Raw genomic sequence first — 22,179 nt, 5'->3', positions numbered from 1 at the left:
GAGAAGTGTTTTCCAAACAGTGTGTCTCCAGCTGTTGCAAAACTACAACTCCGGGCATTCTGGGAGTTATAGTTTTGCAACAGCTGGAGACACATTGTTTGGAATTGGCTGTCCAGGCATGCTGGGAGTTGTAGTTTTGTCACAACTGGAGACACATTGTTTGGAATTGGCTGTCCATGCATGCTGGGAGTTGTAGTTTTGTCACAACTGGAGACACATTGTTTGGAATTGGCTGTCCATGCATGCTGGGAGTTGTAGTTTTGTCACAACTGGAGACACATTGTTTGGAATTGGCTGTCCATGCATGCTGGGAGTTGTAGTTTTGTCACAACTGGAGACACATTGTTTGGAATTGGCTGTCCGGGCATGCTGGGAGTTGTAGTTTTGTCACAACTGGAGACACATTGTTTGGAATTGGCTGTCCAGGCATGCTGGGAGTTGTAGTTTTGCAACATCTAGAGGGCCACAGTATGAGACCACTATGTGCAATGCTCCCCGACCTGTGTTCAACAACTCCCATCACACGGTGATAGCTGAAGGCTGTCCAGGCATGCTGGGAGTTGTAGTTTTCCAACAGCTAAGAGACAGAGATTGGGAAGCACTGAACAAGAGTATAGGGAATGAGGGCAAAATGGATTTATTGTTAGGCCCATAATGGAGAGTCTGGAAGCATCTGTACATTACATAGCACTGGAGTGTCACACACTAGAACACATCGCTAGTCTATGACCCTGAGCCGGGGACAGGCCTACCTGGTAAGCCGGGGAGCTAGAGTCTGGTGTGGAGCCGACTGTGGCCACCTTGTCTCCGTGGTAGAGTCGCCGGAGAGGACCCATGGAGCGACCTCTCAGGAGAGCCCCCCGGGACCACATTGTATGCAGCATGTATACGGGGCTGGAGGGGCCCGGGCGTCCTGCTCTCCCTGAGCGGTGTACAAGTGCTCAGGAGAGGACGCTGGAGGCCACACCCCCGCATGATATGTACAACGTAAGTGGACGGAGCGGCGGCTGCACACCCACTGCCTGCACCAACCAGGCCCGGCCGCCATCACTTCCTGTCCGCCTCCCCTCCGCTCACTGTATAGGACGATGTAGGTCGTGCGGAGTGATGCACAGGATGCCCCGCCTACACTTCCGCAGCAACCAATCACATCTTTACTTTCATCTAGCCGTTCAAAACCTAAATCTGATTGGTTGCCAAGGGAGCTTCTCCGCCGATTGATAAAAATGAGACTAGTCCAAAGTAACCAATCAGATCGCTGAGAACTAGAAAAAAAAATAGAAGGCGGAATCTGATTGGCTGCCAGTGACACCTTTTGTTTTGTCAAATCTACATAATTTGTAAAATCTACATAAATGTTCAAATAAAGTGTACAGAGCTGATAATCTATATATATATATATATATATAGATTAATAAAGATATTAACATGAAACTTGGCACACATGTTACTTATATGTCAAAAACAAACATAGGATAGGTGATTTAACCCTTACTCACCCCCATTTGCCAGGGGCAGGTTTATGTTTAAAGTCCTATACAAGTCTATGGGAAATATATGTTCCTGCATAACTTCCAAACGGCTGGAGAAATTTTGATAATACTTGGTCACATGTTACTTATATGTCCACTTAAAATATAGGATAGTTAATTTAACCCTTAACCACCCCCATTTGTGAGGGTCGGGGTTTTTGTTTAAAGTCCCATGCAAATCAATGGGAAATGTATATTCCCAAATAACTTCTGTACGGCTGGAGATATTTCAATACCTGATACACATATTATGGGTCGGGATAGGAGGACGGGATAGGAGGACCAGGATAGGAGGTCGGGATAGGAGGAAGGGGTGGGAGCTCGGGATAGGAGGATGGGATAGGAGATCGGGATTTGAGGACGGGATAGGAGGACGGGATAGGAGGTCGGGATATGAGGACTTGATTTGACCACGGGATAGGAGGTCGAGATAGGCGGACGGGATAGGAGGTCAAGATAGGCGGACGGGATTGGAGGACGAGATAGGAGGACGGGATAGGAAGTCGGCATAGGAGATCGGGATAAGAGGTCGGGATAGGAGGTCGAGATAAGACGGGATAGGAGGTCGAGATAGGAGGACGGGATAGGAGGACGGGATAGGAGGACGGGATAGGAGGTCGAGATAGGAGGTCGAGTTAGGAGGTCGAGTTAGGAGGTCGGGATACAAGAACGGGATAAGAGGACGGGATAGGAGGTCGAGATAGGAGGTGGAGATAGGAGGACGGAATAGGAGGATGGGATAGGAGGTCAGGATAGGAGGTTGGGATATGAGGAAGGGATAGGAGGTTGAGATAGGAGGACAGTATAGGAGGTCGGGATAGGAGGTCGAGATAGGAGGTCGGGATAGGAGGTCAGGATAGGAGGTCGGGATATGAGGATGGGATAGGAGGTCGAGATAGGAGGACGGGATAGGAGATCGAGTTAGGAGGTCGGGATATGAGGACGGGATATGAGGACGGGATAAGAGGACGGGATAGGAGGTCGAGATAGGAGGTGGAGATAGGAGGATGGGATAGGGGGACGATAAAGGAGGTTGAGATAGGAGGATGGGATAGGAGGTTGAGATAGGAGGTCAGGATAGGAGGTCGAGATAGGAGGAGGGGATAGGAGGGTGGGATAGGAGATAGAGTTAGGAGGTCAGGATATGACGACGGAATAGGAGGTCGAGATAGGAGGACGGGATAGGAGGTCGGGACAGGAGGTCGGGGTATGAGGACGGGATATGGGGTTGGGATATGACAACAATATAGATAAAACAAGTGTGTTGTACAGCTCACCTCCAAAGTTCCCGTGCACGGGTCCGCACTTGGCTCGGTGCTAGTAGGATCGTGGAAAAGGCAAAAGATGATCCAGCACTGGGTAAAAGTTGCAGCTTTATTAGGATTCGAATCCAACATACAAACTTGACACGATAAAACCGACACCCTCCCTCGTCATACGCGTTTCAAGCGCATTCGCGCTCTTCCTCAGTGACCGAGGAAGTCACTGAGGAAGAGCGCGCATGCGCTTGAAACGCGTATGACGAGGGAGGGTGTCGGTTTTATCGTGTCAAGTTTGTATGTTGGATTCGAATCCTTCATATGACAACAATATATGGGGATGGGATATGAAGTCAAAAGATTCCTCTTCTGTTGTGTGGTGTCCCAGTACCGCATTTCATACGATACTTATTTATGGGTCCCCGTAGCCAGAGTCCCTAGGACTTAGTAATCTCTGTTAGTCAGTTCGCCCCTAGTCGCCTCTATTATAGTATATAGATTTCTAATTTGTCCATAGAATAATGTATATAGTATTATTTCTGTATATAAATGGTTAATTACCTGTTTCTATTAGCTTTGCAGGACCTGCGGGTCATGTGACAAGGTGAACTCTATGGTTTTAGCTTAAGGACCTTTGGAGGCCCTCTTACGTCAGTAATCCCATCACACCATGTACTGGTGAATGGCAGACGTTCGGACCAATCAAAACCGCCACGCCCCCTGCCCATATAAGGGAGTGGCGGCCATCTTCTCGCTCTCTTTATCACAGTAATCGCAGTGAGTTAGGCCTGAGCCTTGCAGCAACAGCTGAATGATCTAACTTATAGAGTGTGTCATCCTCTAAGCACTCTGCAGTATCACCGGACCCAATATTTCCCCTAAATCCGGACGGATCTGCACATCACTCCCTAAATTCAGAGACTACAAGTTTAATGCAAGGTCCGCAACTTCTTCCAGTCGCTAAGCAACCTAATAACTCTTATATGAGACAGTTACTACGCATTGGATATTGCAAGCACTGCAGTAAAGTTATTCAAGTTCAAGTTAAATCTGCTTGTGGACATTCAGTCATTTCATTGCACCTATCGCTTCTGGGAAGGGCGGCGATAGGCCGGAACATAGATTCAGTATACCACCCCTCACCCTGGCATCACGAGTGACAGGGTTAATATTAACCCCTCATATATCAACACCATACCATCCCTACCATACACCCCCCCCCCCCCCCCAAGGGCTATCACAGTTGATTTTCCTCCCCAACAAGGATGAGGAAGGAAAAACCGGGCAACGCCTGGTACTTAGCTAGTGTTACTCTATAAACCACTGACCTGTAAGGACAATTTTTCATTTCATTTTTCTTTCCTCATTGCCTGTTAAAGGAAACCAAGCAGCAGATTATCACCATATATAACGCTTGACAACGCAATATACATGGTAAAATCTTTATCCTCACCATTTCCGGCGACCTTTTTGCCCCCAGGGTTGGTAAGGATATGAAGTTATTGGCCTACATTTATCATTGTCTTTAGACAGTTTTTTGTGTCTACAAAAGGCGCAAGCAGGATTTATTTGTGCCTTTTTTGTGCCTTTTGGTTTACACATTTCTGCTGATTTTGAGTTGCAATTGTCACGATGCCGGCTGGCAGGTAGTGGATCCTCTGTGCCAGAGAGGGATTGGCGTGGACCGTGCTAGTGGATCGGTTCTAAGTCACTACTGGTTTTCACCAGAGCCCGCCGCAAAGCGGGATGGTCTTGCTGCGGCGGTAGTGACCAGGTCGTATCCACTAGCAACGGCTCAACCTCTCTGGCTGCTGAAGATAGGCGCGGTACAAGGGAGTAGACAGAAGCAAGGTCGGACGTAGCAGAAGGTCGGGGCAGGCAGCAAGGATCGTAGTCAGGGGCAACGGCAGGAGGTCTGGAACACAGGCTAGGAACACACAAGGAAACGCTTTCACTGGCACGATGGCAACAAGATCCGGCAAGGAAGTGCAGGGGAAGTGAGGTGATATAGGGAAGTGCACAGGTGATCACACTAATTGGAACCACTGCGCCAATCAGCGGCGCAGTGGCCCTTTAAATCGCAAAGACCCGGCGCGCGCGCGCCCTAGGGAGCGGGGCCGCGCGCGCCGGGACAGGACAGACGGAGAGCGAGTCAGGTACGGGAGCCGGGGTGCGCATCGCGAGCGGGCGCTACCCGCATCGCGAATCGCATCCCGGCTGGAGGCGGTATCGCAGCGCCCCGGGTCAGTGGATCTGACCGGAGCGCTGCAGTGAGGAGAGTGTAGCGAGCGCTCCGGGGAGGAGCGGGGACCCGGAGCGCTCGGCGTAACAGTACCCCCCCCTTGGGTCTCCCCCTCTTCTTAGAGCCTGAGAACCTGAGGAGCAGACTTTTGTCTAGGATATTGTCCTCAGGTTCCCAGGATCTCTCTTCTGGACCACAACCCTCCCAGTCCACTAAAAAAAAGGTTTTCCCTCTGACCTTTTTGGATGCCAGAATCTCTTTGACGGAGAAGATGTCCGAGGAGCCGGAAACAGGAGTGGGAGGAACAGATTTGGGAGAGAAACGGTTGATGATAAGTGGTTTAAGAAGAGAAACGTGAAAGGCATTAGGAATACGAAGAGAAGGAGGAAGAAGAAGTTTGTAAGAGACAGGATTAATCTGGCACAAAATTTTGAAAGGACCAAGATAGCGTGGTCCCAACTTGTAGCTAGGGACACGGAAGCGGACATATTTAGCGGAGAGCCATACCTTGTCTCCAGGGGAAAAAATGGGAGGAGCTCTTCTTTTCTTATCCGCGAACTTCTTCATGCGTGATGAAGCCTGTAAGAGAGAATTTTGGGTCTCTCTCCATATGATGGAAAGATCACGAGAAATTTCATCCACAGCGGGCAGACCAGAGGGCAAGGGGGTAGGGAGGGGGGGAAGAGGGTGACGGCCGTACACCGCGAAAAATGGGGATTTGGAGGAAGATTCAGAGACTCTGAAATTATACGAGAATTCGGCCCAAGGTAGAAGATCTGCCCAGTCATCCTGGCGGGAGGAAACAAAATGTCGTAAATAATCACCCAAGACCTGGTTAATTCTTTCTACTTGTCCATTGGATTGAGGATGATATGCAGAAGAAAAATTTAATTTAATCTTGAGTTGTTTACAGAGAGCCCTCCAGAATTTAGACACGAATTGGACGCCTCTATCCGAGACGATCTGCGTAGGCAACCCGTGAAGACGAAAAATGTGTACAAAAAATTGTTTAGCCAACTGAGGCGCTGAAGGAAGACCAGGAAGAGGGATGAAATGTGCCATTTTGGAGAATCGATCAACGACCACCCAAATAACAGTGTTGCCACGGGAGGGGGGTAAGTCAGTAATAAAATCCATACCAATCAGAGACCAAGGCTGTTCGGGGACAGGCAGAGGATGAAGAAAACCAGCGGGCTTCTGGCGAGGAGTCTTATCCCGGGCACAGATAGTGCAGGCTCGCACAAAGTCCACAACATCCGTCTCTAGAGTCGGCCACCAATAGAAGCGAGAGATGAGTTGCACAGATTTCTTGATGCCCGCATGACCTGCGAGATGGGAGGAGTGACCCCATTTGAGGATTCCGAGGCGTTGGCGTGGAGAAACAAAGGTCTTTCCTGGAGGAGTTTGCCTGATGGAGGCTGGAGAAGTGGAAATCAGGCAGTCAGGAGGAATGATGTGTTGCGGAGAGAGTTCAACTTCAGAAGCATCCGAGGAACGAGAGAGAGCATTGGCCCTAATGTTCTTATCGGCAGGCCGAAAGTGAATTTCAAAATTAAATCGGGCAAAGAACAGAGACCACCTGGCCTGGCGAGGATTCAGCCGTTGGGCAGACTGGAGGTAGGAGAGGTTCTTGTGATCGGTGTAAATAATAACTGGAAATCTTGATCCCTCCAGCAGATGCCTCCATTCCTCAAGTGCTAATTTAATGGCTAGAAGCTCTCGATCCCCGATGGAGTAGTTCCTCTCCGCCGGAGAGAAGGTCCTAGAAAAAAAACCACAAGTAACAGCATGCCCGGAAGAATTTTTTTGTAGAAGGACAGCTCCAGCTCCCACTGAGGAGGCATCAACCTCCAATAGGAAGGGTTTAGATGGGTCAGGTCTGGAGAGCACGGGAGCCGAAGAAAAGGCAGACTTGAGCCGTTTAAAGGCGTCTTCCGCTTGAGGAGGCCAAGACTTGGGATCGGCATTTTTTTTGGTTAAAGCCACGATAGGAGCCACAACGGTAGAAAAATGTGGAATAAATTGCCTGTAATAATTGGCGAACCCCAAAAAACGTTGGATAGCACGGAGTCCGGAGGGGCGTGGCCAATCTAAGACGGCAGAGAGTTTGTCTGGATCCATTTGTAGTCCCTGGCCAGAGACCAAGTATCCTAGGAAAGGAAGAGATTGGCATTCAAACAGACATTTCTCTATTTTGGCATAGAGTTGATTGTCACGAAGTCTCTGAAGAACCATACGGACATGCTGGCGGTGTTCTTCTAGATTGGCAGAAAAAATCAGGATATCGTCCAGATATACAACAACACAGGAGTATAAGAGATCACGAAAAATTTCATTAACAAAGTCTTGGAAGACGGCAGGGGCGTTGCACAGGCCAAAGGGCATGACCAGATACTCAAAGTGTCCATCTCTGGTGTTAAATGCCGTTTTCCATTCATCCCCCTCTCTGATGCAGATGAGATTATAAGCACCTCTTAAGTCCAGTTTGGTAAAGATGTGGGCACCTTGGAGGCGATCAAAGAGTTCAGAGATGAGGGGTAGGGGGTAGCGGTTCTTAACCGTGATTTTATTAAGACCGCGGTAGTCAATGCAAGGACGTAGAGAGCCATCTTTTTTGGACACAAAGAAAAATCCGGCTCCGGCAGGAGAGGAGGATTTACGGATAAAGCCCTTTTTTAAATTTTCCTGGACGTATTCAGACATGGCAAGAGTCTCTGGGGCGGACAGAGGATAAATTCTGCCCCGGGGTGGAGTAGTGCCCGGGAGGAGGTCGATAGGACAATCATAAGGCCTGTGAGGAGGTAGAGTCTCAGCTTGTTTTTTGCAAAAAACATCCGCAAAGTCCATATAGGCCTTAGGGAGACCGGTTACAGGAGGAACCACAGAGTCACGGCAAGGGTTACTGGGAACCGGTTTTAGGCAGTCCTTGGAACAAGAGGGCCCCCAACTCTTGATCTCCCCAGTGGACCAATCCAGGGTTGGGGAATGAAGTTGAAGCCAGGGAAGTCCAAGGAGAATTTCAGAAGTGCAATTGGGGAGGACCAAAAGTTCAATCCTCTCGTGATGAGATCCGATGCACATTAGAAGGGGCTCCGTGCGGAAACGTATGGTACAGTCCAATCTTTCATTGTTTACACAATTGATGTAGAGGGGTCTGGCGAGACTGGTCACCGGGATGTTGAACCTGTTGACGAGAGAGGCCAAAATAAAATTTCCTGCAGATCCGGAGTCCAAGAAGGCCATAGTAGAGAAGGAGAAGGCAGAGGCAGATATCCGCACAGGCACAGTAAGACGTGGAGAAGCAGAGTAGACATCAAGGACTGTCTCACCTTTGTGCGGAGTCAGCGTACGTCTTTCCAGGCGGGGAGGACGGATAGGACAATCCTTCAGGAAGTGTTCGGTACTAGCACAGTACAGGCAGAGATTCTCCATGCGGCGTCGTGTCCTCTCTTGAGGTGTCAGGCGAGACCGGTCGACCTGCATAGCCTCCACGGCGGGAGGCACAGGAACAGATTGCAGGGGACCAGAGGAGAGAGGAGCCGGGGAGAAGAAACGCCTCGTGCGAACAGAGTCCATATCCTGGCGGAGCTCCTGACGCCTTTCGGAAAAACGCATGTCAATGCGAGTGGCTAGGTGAATGAGTTCATGTAGATTAGCAGGGATTTCTCGTGCGGCCAGAACATCTTTAATGTTGCTGGATAGGCCTTTTTTAAAGGTCGCGCAGAGGGCCTCATTATTCCAGGATAATTCTGAAGCAAGAGTACGGAATTGTACGGCATACTCGCCAACGGAAGAATTACCCTGGACCAGGTTCAACAGGGCAGTCTCAGCAGAAGAGGCTCGGGCAGGTTCCTCAAAGACACTTCGAATTTCCGAGAAGAAGGAGTGTACAGAGGCAGTGACGGGGTCATTGCGGTCCCAGAGCGGTGTGGCCCAAGACAGGGCTTTTCCAGACAGAAGGCTGACTACGAAAGCCACCTTAGACCTTTCAGTGGGAAACTGGTCCGACATCATCTCCAAGTGCAGTGAACATTGGGAAAGAAAGCCACGGCAAAACTTAGAGTCCCCATCAAATTTATCCGGCAAGGATAGTCGTAGTCCAGAAGCGGCCACTCGCTGCGGAGGAGGTGCAGGAGCTGGCGGAGGAGATGATTGCTGAAGCTGTGGTAGTAACTGCTGTAGCATAACGGTCAGTTGAGACAGCTGTTGGCCTTGTTGCGCTATCTGTTGTGACTGCTGGGCGACCACCGTGGTGAGGTCAGCGACAACTGGCAGAGGAACTTCAGCGGGATCCATGGCCGGATCTACTGTCACGATGCCGGCTGGCAGGTAGTGGATCCTCTGTGCCAGAGAGGGATTGGCGTGGACCGTGCTAGTGGATCGGTTCTAAGTCACTACTGGTTTTCACCAGAGCCCGCCGCAAAGCGGGATGGTCTTGCTGCGGCGGTAGTGACCAGGTCGTATCCACTAGCAACGGCTCAACCTCTCTGGCTGCTGAAGATAGGCGCGGTACAAGGGAGTAGACAGAAGCAAGGTCGGACGTAGCAGAAGGTCGGGGCAGGCAGCAAGGATCGTAGTCAGGGGCAACGGCAGGAGGTCTGGAACACAGGCTAGGAACACACAAGGAAACGCTTTCACTGGCACGATGGCAACAAGATCCGGCAAGGAAGTGCAGGGGAAGTGAGGTGATATAGGGAAGTGCACAGGTGATCACACTAATTGGAACCACTGCGCCAATCAGCGGCGCAGTGGCCCTTTAAATCGCAAAGACCCGGCGCGCGCGCGCCCTAGGGAGCGGGGCCGCGCGCGCCGGGACAGGACAGACGGAGAGCGAGTCAGGTACGGGAGCCGGGGTGCGCATCGCGAGCGGGCGCTACCCGCATCGCGAATCGCATCCCGGCTGGAGGCGGTATCGCAGCGCCCCGGGTCAGTGGATCTGACCGGAGCGCTGCAGTGAGGAGAGTGTAGCGAGCGCTCCGGGGAGGAGCGGGGACCCGGAGCGCTCGGCGTAACAGCAATCCATAGATTTTGGCAATACACATGATATGGAAGGGTTTTATCAACTGCCACTTTTTGTGAAAAGGTGCAAAAAAGGCGCAAAGGCACTGAAAAGTCTCTAAAACTACACCAGCCCAGACTTAGCTTTTTAGTGTATGTGAAGAAAATGTGACATGCACAACATTTATCAAATTCTCTGTGACCATTTAATAAATGTTTTGCTCCTACACATTACCAGCACACAAAAAGGTGTAAAAAAATGCTTCACACCTACAATGATAAATGGCGGCCACAATGATAAATGCCAGCTATACGGTGTCCATTTTAGGACATCGTCAGTCGTCAGTTGTAAGGAAAAACAGCGTCTTGCCTCCTCCCTTAGACAATTCGCCGTCAGTTTTCAGCCCGCACCTCCCTAATCCTTCAGCGAAAACAGCGTCCCGCCTCATCCCTCGTACCAATCTCCGTCAGGCTTCAGCAAAAACAGCTCTCATGCAAAACTCCGTCATCCTAAACTCTGTCATGCCTCAGACAAAAATGAAAGTGCTGAGTCAGCAGAGCTTCAGCAGAGCCAGCACAGACACTGTGATTGGTTGATGAGCACAGACACTGGCCAACATTTATCACTGCCTTTAGACTGTTTTTTGTGTCTACAAAAGGCTTTAAAAGGCGCCAGCAGGGTTTATTTGCGCCTTTTTTGCGCCTTTTTGTTTACACATTTTTGCTGATTATGAGTTGCAATCCACTGATTTTGGCAATACACATGATATAGAAGGGATTTATAAACTGCGCCTTTTTGTAAAAAGGCGCAAAGCCACTGAAAAGTCTCTAAAACTACACCATCCCAGACCTGGTGTAGCTTTTTAGTGTATGTGAAGAGAAAAATTTTAGAAAATGTGACCTGCACAAAATTTATCAAATGCTCTGTGACCATTTAATAAATGTGGTTCTCCTACACATTACCAGCACACACAAAAAAGGTGTAAAAAAAAATGCTTCACTTACACCTACAATGATAAATGTGGGCCACTGTGATTGGTTGATGGGAGGGTGTGTGCAATCCCCCTCGATCTGCTCAATGTGCAGATCACAATATTTCGACACACTTCTTTACAAACCCTAATCTCTCATTTACCCAGCTTTTCCTTATTCCTGCAAAACCTATGCTCTCATGTACTCCGTTTTTCCCAATTCCTGCAAAAGCTACACTTATGTACTCAGCTTTTCCAGATTCCTGCAAATCTTACACTCATGTATCCAGCTTTTCCAGATTCCTGCAAATCCGGAAAAGCTGAGTACAGGAGAGTGTAGGATTTGCAGTAATCTGGAATAGCTGAGTACATAAGTGTAGCTTTTGCAGGAATCCGGAAAAGCTGAGTACATGAGAGCGTAGGTTTTGCAGGAATCTGGAAAAGCTGGGTACATGAGAGATTAGGGTTTGTGAAGAAGTGTGTCAATGCCGTCCGGGATTAGGGTTTGCAAAGATGTGTGTCCTGGAAAAGCTGGGTACATGAGAGATTAGGTGCATTGAGAAGAGGGGGACTGCACACACCCTCCCATCAACCGATCATATATGTATATGGGGCTGTGTATGTGTGTGTATATGGCGGCAATAATGTGTGTGTATATAGGGGAGTGTATGTGTGTATTTGGTGGCAATAATGTGTGTATATAGGGGCGTGTATGTGTGTATATGACGGCAATAATGTGTGTATATAGGGGAGTGTATGTGTGTATATGGTGGCAATAATGTGTGTATATAGGGGCGTGTATGTGTGTAGATGACGGCAATAATGTGTGTATATGGGGGTGTGTATGTGTGTAGATGACGGCAATAATGTGTGTATATGGGGGTGTGTATGTGTGTAGATGACGGCAATAATGTGTGTATATAGGGGAGTGTATGTGTGTATATGGTGGCAATAATGTGTGTATATAGGGGAGTGTATGTGTGTATATGGTGGCAATAATGTGTGTATATAGGGGCGTGTATGTGTGTAGATGACGGCAATAATGTGTGTATATAGGCGTGTGTATGTGTGTAGATGACGGCAATAATGTGTGTATATAGGGGTGTGTATGTGTGTTTATGTATATCACCTTAGGGACACGGGGTATAAATGTATGGAGCGCCAATAACACTGATTAATGCTGTGCTATGGCACATCATTGTTCAGTAAATGCAATCTTTTTTGAGATGGCGTGTAATTGTCTCCTAAAAAATGTGAGAAAAATAAATAAATAAATAAATGTTAATAAGCCCCTTACCTAATAAAACTTTCAATCTTACCACTTTTCCCATTTTTTTCAGTTAAAACAATGTAAACATAAATGAACAAAAACATATGTGGTATCAGCGCTTGCATAAATGTCCAAACAATTAAAATATAACCGTACCTGTTATAAAAAAAAAAATCCAGAATTGCGCATTTCTGGTCATGTACCAGGAAAAAAAAAGTAATCAAAAACTCCCTCATAAACAAAAAGGATACCGATAAAAACTACAGGTCACGGCGCAATAAATTAACCCTCATAAATCCCTGTATGAAGATATATTTTTTTTTAAACAAAAAGTAGTAAAGTAGTTTAGTAAATTAAATCAAAACTTTTATAAACTAGGTATCATTTTATTGTATGGACCTACTGAATAAAGATAAGGTGTCAATTTTACCAAAAAGTGCTCTGCGTAGAAACAGAATACTACAGCAATATGTAGGAAAAAATTCTGAAAAAAACAAACCAAAACCTTACCCAGTGACAAGCCACCCCCCACAAACCGCACTCATATTGCCATCACACCAAGTGACTTAATTTTTTTGTTGTTGCCTACCCCTTGTATAAAGTATTAATTCACATGTGGTGTACAGTATTTACTATGATATATGGTGCATGGGGGCCCCATGGTCCTCTATTGCTCAGGCTGCCCATGAATTGTCAGTCCACTCCTGGCCGGGCCCCCGAACAATAGAGGACCATGGAGCCCCCATGTGCCATATAGTTTAGTAAATACTGTACACCGCATGTGAATAAATACTTTATACAAGGGGTAGGCAACCCAAAAAAATTAAGTAACTTGGTGTGATGGCAATATGAGTGTGTTTTTGGGGGGTGGCTTGTCACTGGCTAAGGTTTTGTTTTGTTTTTTCAGAATTTTTTCCTATATAGTGCTCTTGCTGTAGTAGGACCATGGGGCCCCGATGTGCCATATATTATAGTAAATATTGTACACCACGTGTGATTTTTAAGAGCTGTGGAGGGTTGTGGAAGGTTTGATTTTTGTTTATTCCAGCAGAGCTTGACAGAAGCAGCCAGAGAAGGGAGAGGGGAAACTTATAGAGATATTTATATGAAAGGCACATACCTTCCAAACCCTCTTGTTCACCTCCCCAAGCCCCCCTTGTCCCATCCAGTCCCCTTTGTCCATCCCTTTGTTCATCCCTGATCCCTCTGTTCTCCACCAGAACCTTCTGTCCATCCTTGACCCCTCTGTCTATCCCTGATCCCTCTGTACTCCTCCTGACCTCTCTGTCAATCCCTGACCCCACTTTCCATCACTGACCCCTCTGTCAATACCTAATCTCTCTGTACTCCTCCAGACCCCTCTGTCCATCCCTCCCTGACCTCTCTGTATTTCTCCAGACCCCTCTGTCTATCCCTGATCCCTCTGTACTCCACTAGACCCCTCTATCCATCCCTGACCTCTCTGTAATTCTCCATCCAGACCCCTCTATCCATCCCTGACCACTATGTACTCCACCAGACCCCCCCTGTCCATCCCTGACCACTATGAACTCCACCATACCCCCTATGTTGGGGGATACCATTCTGACGCTGCAGCTCAAGGAGGGTGTGCTTTGCGGTGTACGAATGGCTGAAGTGCATGCAAAGTTTTCTTCCCATTCTTAGGATGACTTGCAAATGGGGGGAACACTTCAGGAACTGCTTTACAACCAGATTTAACACAAGCACCATGCAGGACACATGTTTCACCCTTCCTTGTCGCAGCCCGGCCAAGATGTTCTTTATGTTGTCAGTCATTATGGTTCCCAATTCCAGATTTCGTGGAGTAAGCCATGCTCCAATTTCTTTATGAATTACTTTTAGCAGTTCCTCCCCTGTGTGACTCTTTTCGCCAAGGCAAACGATGTGAAGAACAGTGTGACACCGCCTTGCCCTGCACACATGGTATGCTGAAGGGCATATGAGACTTTTCCGGGCAGTGGAGGCTGAGGACACGGTATAGGATGAGGAGGCAGAGTCGCACACTGTCACAGGACCAAGGGGCTGACAGCGTGGAGGAGGAAGCGGCGTGACCTGTCCAAGTTGGGGTTGTGGGTGTGCAGGAACCACATTCACCCAGTAAGCCGTAAAGGACATGTATTGTCCCTGACCGTAGTTACAGCTCGAGATGTCGGCGCTGCCGTGCACTTTGGTACACATCGACAGGCTCAAGGACTAGCCCACCTCCTCTTCCACAAAATTGTGAAGGGCTGGTAATGCCTTCTTCGCAAAGAAATAACGGCTTGGTACTCTCCACCTCGGCACAAGCCATCAGTTCTCTGAAAGGTGCAGAGTCTACCACTTGAAAATGGAGAAACTGCAGCACCAGCAACTTAGACAGGAGCACATTCAGCTTCTGCGCCATTGGATGAGTGGGCGCATACTGTTGTCTCTTGGACATGGCTTCGCGAATGGATTGTTGGCGGAATGGCTGACTAAAAGTGGGAGAAGCAGGAGCATCTGAAGCGACAGAAGGAGGGTATGTAATGATTTTCCCACCAACAGTCTGCACTAATTGACTGCTACTGCCGCCGTCTCCAGGAACCCCTGTTCCACTATCTCCCGCAAAAGTAGGCTGCCGTGAAGCAGGTGGTCTCCCCGGGCACGTTTGGCTCCAGAATTTCCACTTCTGCCACCACGCTGACTGCCAACCATACTACCGCCTTGCTGGCTCAGCTGATGCCTTACGGGCAACCTGCAACCCTCTTCTCCTGATGATGATGAAGCCCCTTCTGCACCCGGCTCCCAATTGCGATCGGCTTCATCATCATCAACAAGTGTCTGCACGTCACTGATGTCCTCCTCAAGTTCCTCAACAGTGTCTGCTTCAGGACCCTGAACCTTGGCAACACCGCCTCCCACGTCACTCTCCTCATCACTACTCCTAGTGGAGGAAGCGGCGCATGTCTCCTCCCCTTCTTGGCTGGGCAGTAGCTGCTGACTGTCCTCTATTAGATAGACTTCAGTGAATAGTGGAGCTGAACCCACAGCATAAGATACTTCTGTAGGAGAGGAAACAGCATAGGACACAGGCAATGGGAGGACAGGGACTGCTCCCGGGCCATGCCAACTGAGGTTTGTGTCTGAGGAACCCACCGACTGATGACTGGGTTGTCAGATGTCACTTGTGATGAAGTGGATGACCGTGTTAACCAATCGACGACAGCAGATGGGTTGCTGGTCGAGACACGACCACTTGCTGATATCGGGAGCTCAGGCCTCTTGCTGTGACTCCTGCTGCACTCGCCCCTAGTCTGCTGCGACCTCTGACTGAAGGATTTAGGCCTCTGCCACTCCTCTGTGCACGTCCTGGCACTTCTCTGCCTGACATACTTAGTGCGTATATGAGGGGAGTACAATACGCTTCACTACTCTTAAAACACCATTTGTCTTGAACAGCAGCAGGTGATTACTTTTGGCTATCGTTTCACAGTATGTAGGCCCTTGACAGATTAACACATGCACTGATAAGGGCAGAAAAATGCTCTACAGTACAATTAAAAAAGTATCTGAGTATACAACACCAGCCGATGAGTACTTTTGGCTGGACCTTCACAGTATGTAGGCCCTTGACAGATTAACATGTACAAAATAGTACACTACTTAGATGTAGGTATTGCGGTATGCACTGATGAGGACAGAAAAATGCGCTACAATACGCCTAAAAACTCTGTATTTTGGTAAAACACCAGCCAGTGAGTACTATTGCTTGGACTTTCACAGTATGTAGGCCCTTGACAGATTAACAGGTACAAAATGGTACACTACGTAAATTTAGGTATGTGGTATGTGTGGTAACCTTGGAGGATAAAGCCTTGTGGGGTGTAGGGTAGTTAGGGTGTTGCAGTTCAGAATAATAAAGGGCGCTGTTAACCCTTGTCACTCGTGACGCCAGGGTGAGGGTTAAATTCTGTAATCTTGATAGGCCTATTGCCACCCTTCCCAAGAGCAATGGGTGATGCAGAAATAAAGGATTGTCCACAACCACTGTTAACTGAAAACTTGCAGGAACTTTTACTGAAGAATTTCTGTACATGCAGCAATAGTAACAGTCCAGATAACAGAGTCTCTACAGATATAGCTGGGCAGCGATTGACAGTCGGTTGGGATCAGATAAGCTCAATTTAGCTTCTTAGGGATTTTGTAACATAGATCCGCTGGATTTAAGGGTGCATCTAGGTCCAGTGATCTTGCGGTTAGTAGCGGGGAATTGCTTAGTATATCCGCTATGTTAGAGGCCGAGGCCGCAAGGCTTTGGCCTAGTAAATCATCTTGTAAGCTGCAGAGGCCCTACCTCTTCCCGAATCAGCAACCCAAGAGAGATGCTGCTTGCTTGGCAGCACAGGAACAAGAGAGCAATCAAGATGGCGCAGCTCCCTTATATGGGCAGGGGCTGGCCATTTTGGATTGGTCCATAACAACTGTCACTCCCCGTTACATTGCATTGTGGGTGAACACGTCATGGGAACCTCCAAAGGTCCTGTAGCAAAACCATAGAGTTCTAACCTAATCACGTGACCCGCAGGTCCTGCTACGCTGAATAGGTAGGCAATTAAATATATACACATTTATACTTATATTTATAAGAACTTCTATACAGTCATAGACTAACTGAGGGATGACAAGGGGATAACTATAGGAGAGGGACCCCGACGTTCTTAGGGACTCTGATTATGGGGACCTCTACAAAGGTAACGTATGAAATACGGTACCGGGACACCACATATGCACATATGAGGGCAAAAAAATGCGCTACAGTACACTTGGAAAAAGTATTTTCGTAAAACACCATCCGGTGATTACTGTGCCTGGACATTCCCAGTATCTAGACTTGTTACAGATTTACAGATACAAAATAGTAGACTGCTTTGATGTAGGTATGTGGTATGCTCTTATGAGGGCACAAAAATGTGCTACAATGAGCCTAAAAACTCAAAATTTTTGTAAAACACCAGCCGGTGAGTACTAGTGCTTGGACTTTCACAGTATGTAAGCCCTTGACAGATTAACAGATACAAAATGGTGCACTACTTAGATGTACGTATGCAGTATGCACTGATGAGGGCAAAAAAATGCGCTACAGTACAATTGGAAAATGTATTTTCATGAAACAACAGCCGGTGATTACTTTTGCCTGGACTTTCCCAATATCTAGACTTGTTACAGATTTACAAATACAAAATAGTAGACTGCTATGTGGTATGCACGTATGAGGGCAGAAAAATGCACTACAGTCAGCTGAAAATAAGTATTTTTGCACAGCAGCAGGACAGAACAGTGCAGCACCACAAAAAAAAAAATTTAAAAAAATTGCACTCTGTGACAGAGTATTAAGAATGGTGTGAACTGCTGGTTATTATACGGTCTTCAGACTAGTATAAGCAGCAGATGATTTCTTGTGGAAAAAATACACAGAATTGCGCTGAAAAATAATTCCTGTCTCCTGTGATACGGTTCATGAAGTTCAGGCAGCTTGTTGATATGTATGAGGCAACGAAAAGCTATCTGCCTCTCTCTCTGATAAAATGCTGAATAAAGTGACTGGGAGGTTAATGGCTGGCGTCGAAATCCTTCGCAGTGACAACAAGCACTGCACTTCTCTCTGTCCACAACGCTGATGTAACTAGCAGTTGGCAGTGGAACGCTGCGGTATGATCAATTCAGCGTCTCCGTGTAACACACACAGACACGCAGTCCGTCCTCTCTCTCTGCAGCGTATATGGCATGAAATAAGCAGCCACAAAATGGCTGGCGATTATATAGGGCTGTGACATCACAGGGGTCAAAGAATATTGATAGGCTGCATCCTGCATGTGATTCAGGGTCATCCCGCCTACCTCGCTTCCCGCCTTGCCTTCCCGCCTTCCCAGCATCCCCTGCACCATGTACTGATCCTCCATTTTAGGTGTCCTGGAGCCTGGATCACTCTAAAATGAAGTTTAATGAAGTGATTCGCACGATAGAATCGCGGCAATATTTGCATTTATTTGAATCATATTAATCGTGAAATTCGTAACGAATTCGGGTTCGTCTGCTTTGATTCGCTCATCTCTAATTCTGATCACAGTCTCGTAATGCATTAATAACTCTGGGATGCTTTTACCTTTTATTCTGATTCCGAGAGTGTGTTTTCGTGACATATTCTACTTTAACATACTGGTAAATGTTCGTTGTTACTTTTCACCTTTCTTGGTGAAAAATTCCAAACTTTCATGAAAATTTTTTACATTTTGCATTTTTCTAACTTTCTGCTTGTAAGGAAAATGGACATTCCAAATAAATGATATATTGATTCACATATACAATATGTCTACTTGATGTTGGCTTCATAAAGTTGATATGTTTTTACTTTTTGAAGACATCAGAGGCTTCAAATATAGCAGCAATTTTGTTCACAAAAAATTAAAACTCTGTTAAGTTTGAAGTGGATTTGAGGGGCTTTTCTGTGAGAAATACCCCATGAATGACCCCATTATGGCTAAGTTTCTACTTGTATTTTTGAGTGGCGTTTTATTGGATAAAAAAAACGCATGAAAAAATGCATGAAAAAATGCCAGTGCAATGACCGGCGTCTGGCGTTTTTTTCTGGCGTTTTTTCATTTATGCGGAAATTGCATTTTTGGCACCTTTTGGCATTTTTTTTTTTTTTGGTCCCCAAAATTTGTTGGGTGGAAAAAAAAAATTAAAAAAAGGATGCAGCAGTGATGGAAACATTTTTATTAAACGAAATGTATATATTTTATAGAAATATTTTTTATAATTTTTTTATAAAGTGTGGGTGTTTCACTTTTTATTTCTCTATTTTCTACATTTTTTAGGTAGTACTACTACTCCCAGCATGGAACAGACTGTTCCATGCTGGGAGTAGTAGTACCTGTAGTAATAGACATATCGCCCCGGGTCTCAGTCCTGACACCCAATGCGATCGTCCATTATATAGCACAGATGCGGCTCTATACATCGCTCACATCTCTGCTCTGTACTCCGGCCAGTGATGTAAATAGAACATCATTCATATTTCCCACCCAGAGCTGTGATTGGCCGGATGGTTGCAGCCAATCACAACTCTGAGGGAAACATCAATGAGTGGCCGGAGTACAGAGCAGAGATGCAAGCGATGTAGACAGCCGCTCCAACTCTGCTATAGACAGGACAATCACAGCGGGTGTCAGTAGTGACATCCACTGTGATGTGTCCTTAAAGGGAACCAATCATCAGACTTTACCCTATATAACGCTTGGCAAAGTGTTATATAGGGTAAAATCTTTATTTTCACCATTCCCGGGGGATGCTCCTGCCTCCAGGGATGGTGAAGATATGAAGTTATAAACTAGTCACCGCCGCAAGTAGTCACCTGGGCGGAGAGCTCTTCTCACCTACTCCCGTTCTTCAGCCGGGAGCGACGCCCCCTACGCTTGATTGATGGGCAGCATCCTCGCTCTGCTTTGTCTGTTCAGTGAGCGGAACAATGACGCGGCCCATCAATCAGGCGGAGGGGGCGTCGCTGCCTGCAGAAGAACGGGAGTAAGTGAGTGGAGCTCCCCGCCCAGGGGACTACTTACGGCCGTGGCGGTGACTAGTTTATAACTTCATATCTTCACCATCCCTGGAGGCAGGAGCGTCCCCCGGGGATGGTGAGGACAACAATTTTACCCTATATAACGCTTTACCAAGCATTATATAGGGTAAAATCTGATGATTGGTTCCCTTTAACCCCTTAAGGACGCAGGACGTAAATGTACGTCCTGGTGAGGTGGTACTTAACGCACCAGGACGTACATTTACGTCCTGTGCATAACCGCGGGCATCAGAGCGATGCCCGTGTCATGTGCGGCTGATCCTGGCTGCTGATCGCAGCCAGGGACCCGCCGGCAATGGCCGACGCCCGCGATCTCGCAGGCGTCCGCCATTAACCCCTCAGGTGCCGGGATCAATACAGATCCCGGCATCTGCGGCAGTGCGCGATTTAAATGAACGATCGGATCGCCCGCGCTGCTGCTGCGGGGATCCGATCATTCAGAACGCCGGACGGAGGTCCCCTCTCCTTCCTCCGTCCGGCTCCCGGCGTCTCCTGCTCTGGTCTGTGATCGAGCAGACCAGAGCAGGAGATGACCGATAATACTGATCTGTTCTATGTCCTATACATAGAACAGATCAGTATTAGCAATCATGGTATTGCTATGAATAGTCCCCTATGGGGACTATTCAAGTGTAAAAAAAATTTAAAAAAATGTAAAAGTAAAAGTTAAAAAAAAGTGAAAAATACCCTCCCCCAATAAAAAAGTTAAACGTCCGTTTTTTCCTATTTTACCCCCAAAAAGCGTAAAAAACATTTTTTATAGACATATTTGGTATCGCCGCGTGCGTAAATGTCCGAACTATTAAAATAAAATGTTAATGATCCCATACGGTGAACGGCATGAACGAAAAAAAAAAAGTCCTAAATTCCTACTTTTTTAATACATTTTATTAAAAAAAAATTATAAAAAATGTATTAAAAGTTTTTTATATGCAAATGTGGTATCAAAAAAAAGTACAGATCATGGGGCAAAAAATGAGCCCCCATACCGCCGCTTATACGGAAAAATAAAAAAGTTAGAGGTCATCAAAATAAAGGGATTATAAACGTACTAATTTGGTTAAAAAGTTTGTGATTTTTTTTTAAGCGCAACAATAATATAAAAGTATGTAATAATGGGTATCATTTTAATCGTATTGACCCTCAGAATAAAGAACACACATCATTTTTACCATACATTGTACGTCGTGAAAACGAAACCTTCCAAAATTAGCAAAATTGCATTTTTCGTTTTAATTTCCCCACAAAAATAGTGTTTTTTGGTTGCGCCATACATTTTATGATATAATGAGTGATGTCATTACAAAGGACAACTGGTCGCGCAAAAAACAAGCCCTCATACTAGTCTGTGGATGAAAATATAAAAAAGTGATGATTTTTAGAAGGCGAGGAGGAAAAAATGAAAACGTAAAAATTAAATTGTCTGAGTCCTTAAGGCCAAAATGGGCTGAGTCCTTAAGGGGTTAACTGCAAGCACTACTACTCCCAACAAGGAGCACACTCTGCTCCATGCTGGGAGCTGTAGTACCTGCATTAATAGACAGAACGCAGCAAGTGTAACTTCTGACACCCGCTGCGATCTGTCTATTAATGCAGGTACTACAGCTCCCATCATTGAGCAGAGTGTGATCCATGTTAGGAGTAGTAGTACCTGCAGTTATGGAAAGATCACAGCGGGTTTCACTACTGACACCTGCTGCGATCCTCCTGTATAATGTATAGATGCGGCCGCTCTTCTATGGTCCCCTGCACTGCCGTATATATACACATTCCGATTTCCCACAGAGAGTTGTGATTGGCTGGAACAATGTGGCCAATCACAGTTCTCTGCGGGAAATATGAATAGGTGTATATATACGGCAGTGCAGGGGACCATAGAAGAGCGGGCGCATCTATACATTATGCAGGAGGATCACAATGGGCGATCTGTCAATTAGTACAGGTACTACTACTCCCATCATGGAACAGTGTGTTTCATTCTGGGAGTAGTAGTACTACCTAAAAAAAAGAAAATAAAGTGAAAAACACACACACTACATTTTTATTATTGTCGGCTACATTTTTAGGTCCCCACCCGCCCACATAAATTGATCCCTGTTTAAGAATGAATAAACATTTTGTAATAAAAAAGATACATTTCGTTAGATATAATTTTTTCCTTCACTACTGTATCTTTTTAATTTTTTAATGGTACCCTACAAAATTTTATTAAAAAGGGTATCTCCATCACCTTTTTGGATCGCTAAAGTCCAAAAAAGAATAAAAACGGCCTGCAAAAACACCAAAGTT

General features: G+C 46.6%; 1 protein-coding gene across 2 annotated transcripts in view; it reads right to left on the bottom strand.

Annotated features, from left to right (window-relative positions):
• MCCC2 (methylcrotonyl-CoA carboxylase subunit 2) overlaps nt 1-3,370 on the bottom strand; it is a 91,773-nt gene extending 88,403 nt beyond the window's left edge. The window contains exon 1 of one of the 2 annotated variants that reach the window (XM_056539721.1): nt 3,353-3,370. Coding sequence is in view for 1 of the 2 variants with exons in the window: in XM_056539712.1 (XP_056395687.1) it covers nt 753-884 (132 nt within the window). In the remaining variant the exon portion in view is untranslated. Of the gene's footprint in view, nt 1-752; nt 1,067-3,352 lie in introns of those variants that run through there. The other variant, XM_056539712.1, reaches the window with a different exon arrangement.
• Between the last annotated feature and the right edge of the window lie 18,809 nt (nt 3,371-22,179).

This window comes from Hyla sarda, chromosome 1 (assembly GCF_029499605.1).
Source record: "Hyla sarda isolate aHylSar1 chromosome 1, aHylSar1.hap1, whole genome shotgun sequence".
Classification (NCBI taxonomy): domain Eukaryota; kingdom Metazoa; phylum Chordata; class Amphibia; order Anura; family Hylidae; genus Hyla; species Hyla sarda.
This window is presented reverse-complemented; position numbering and strand designations above follow the sequence as displayed.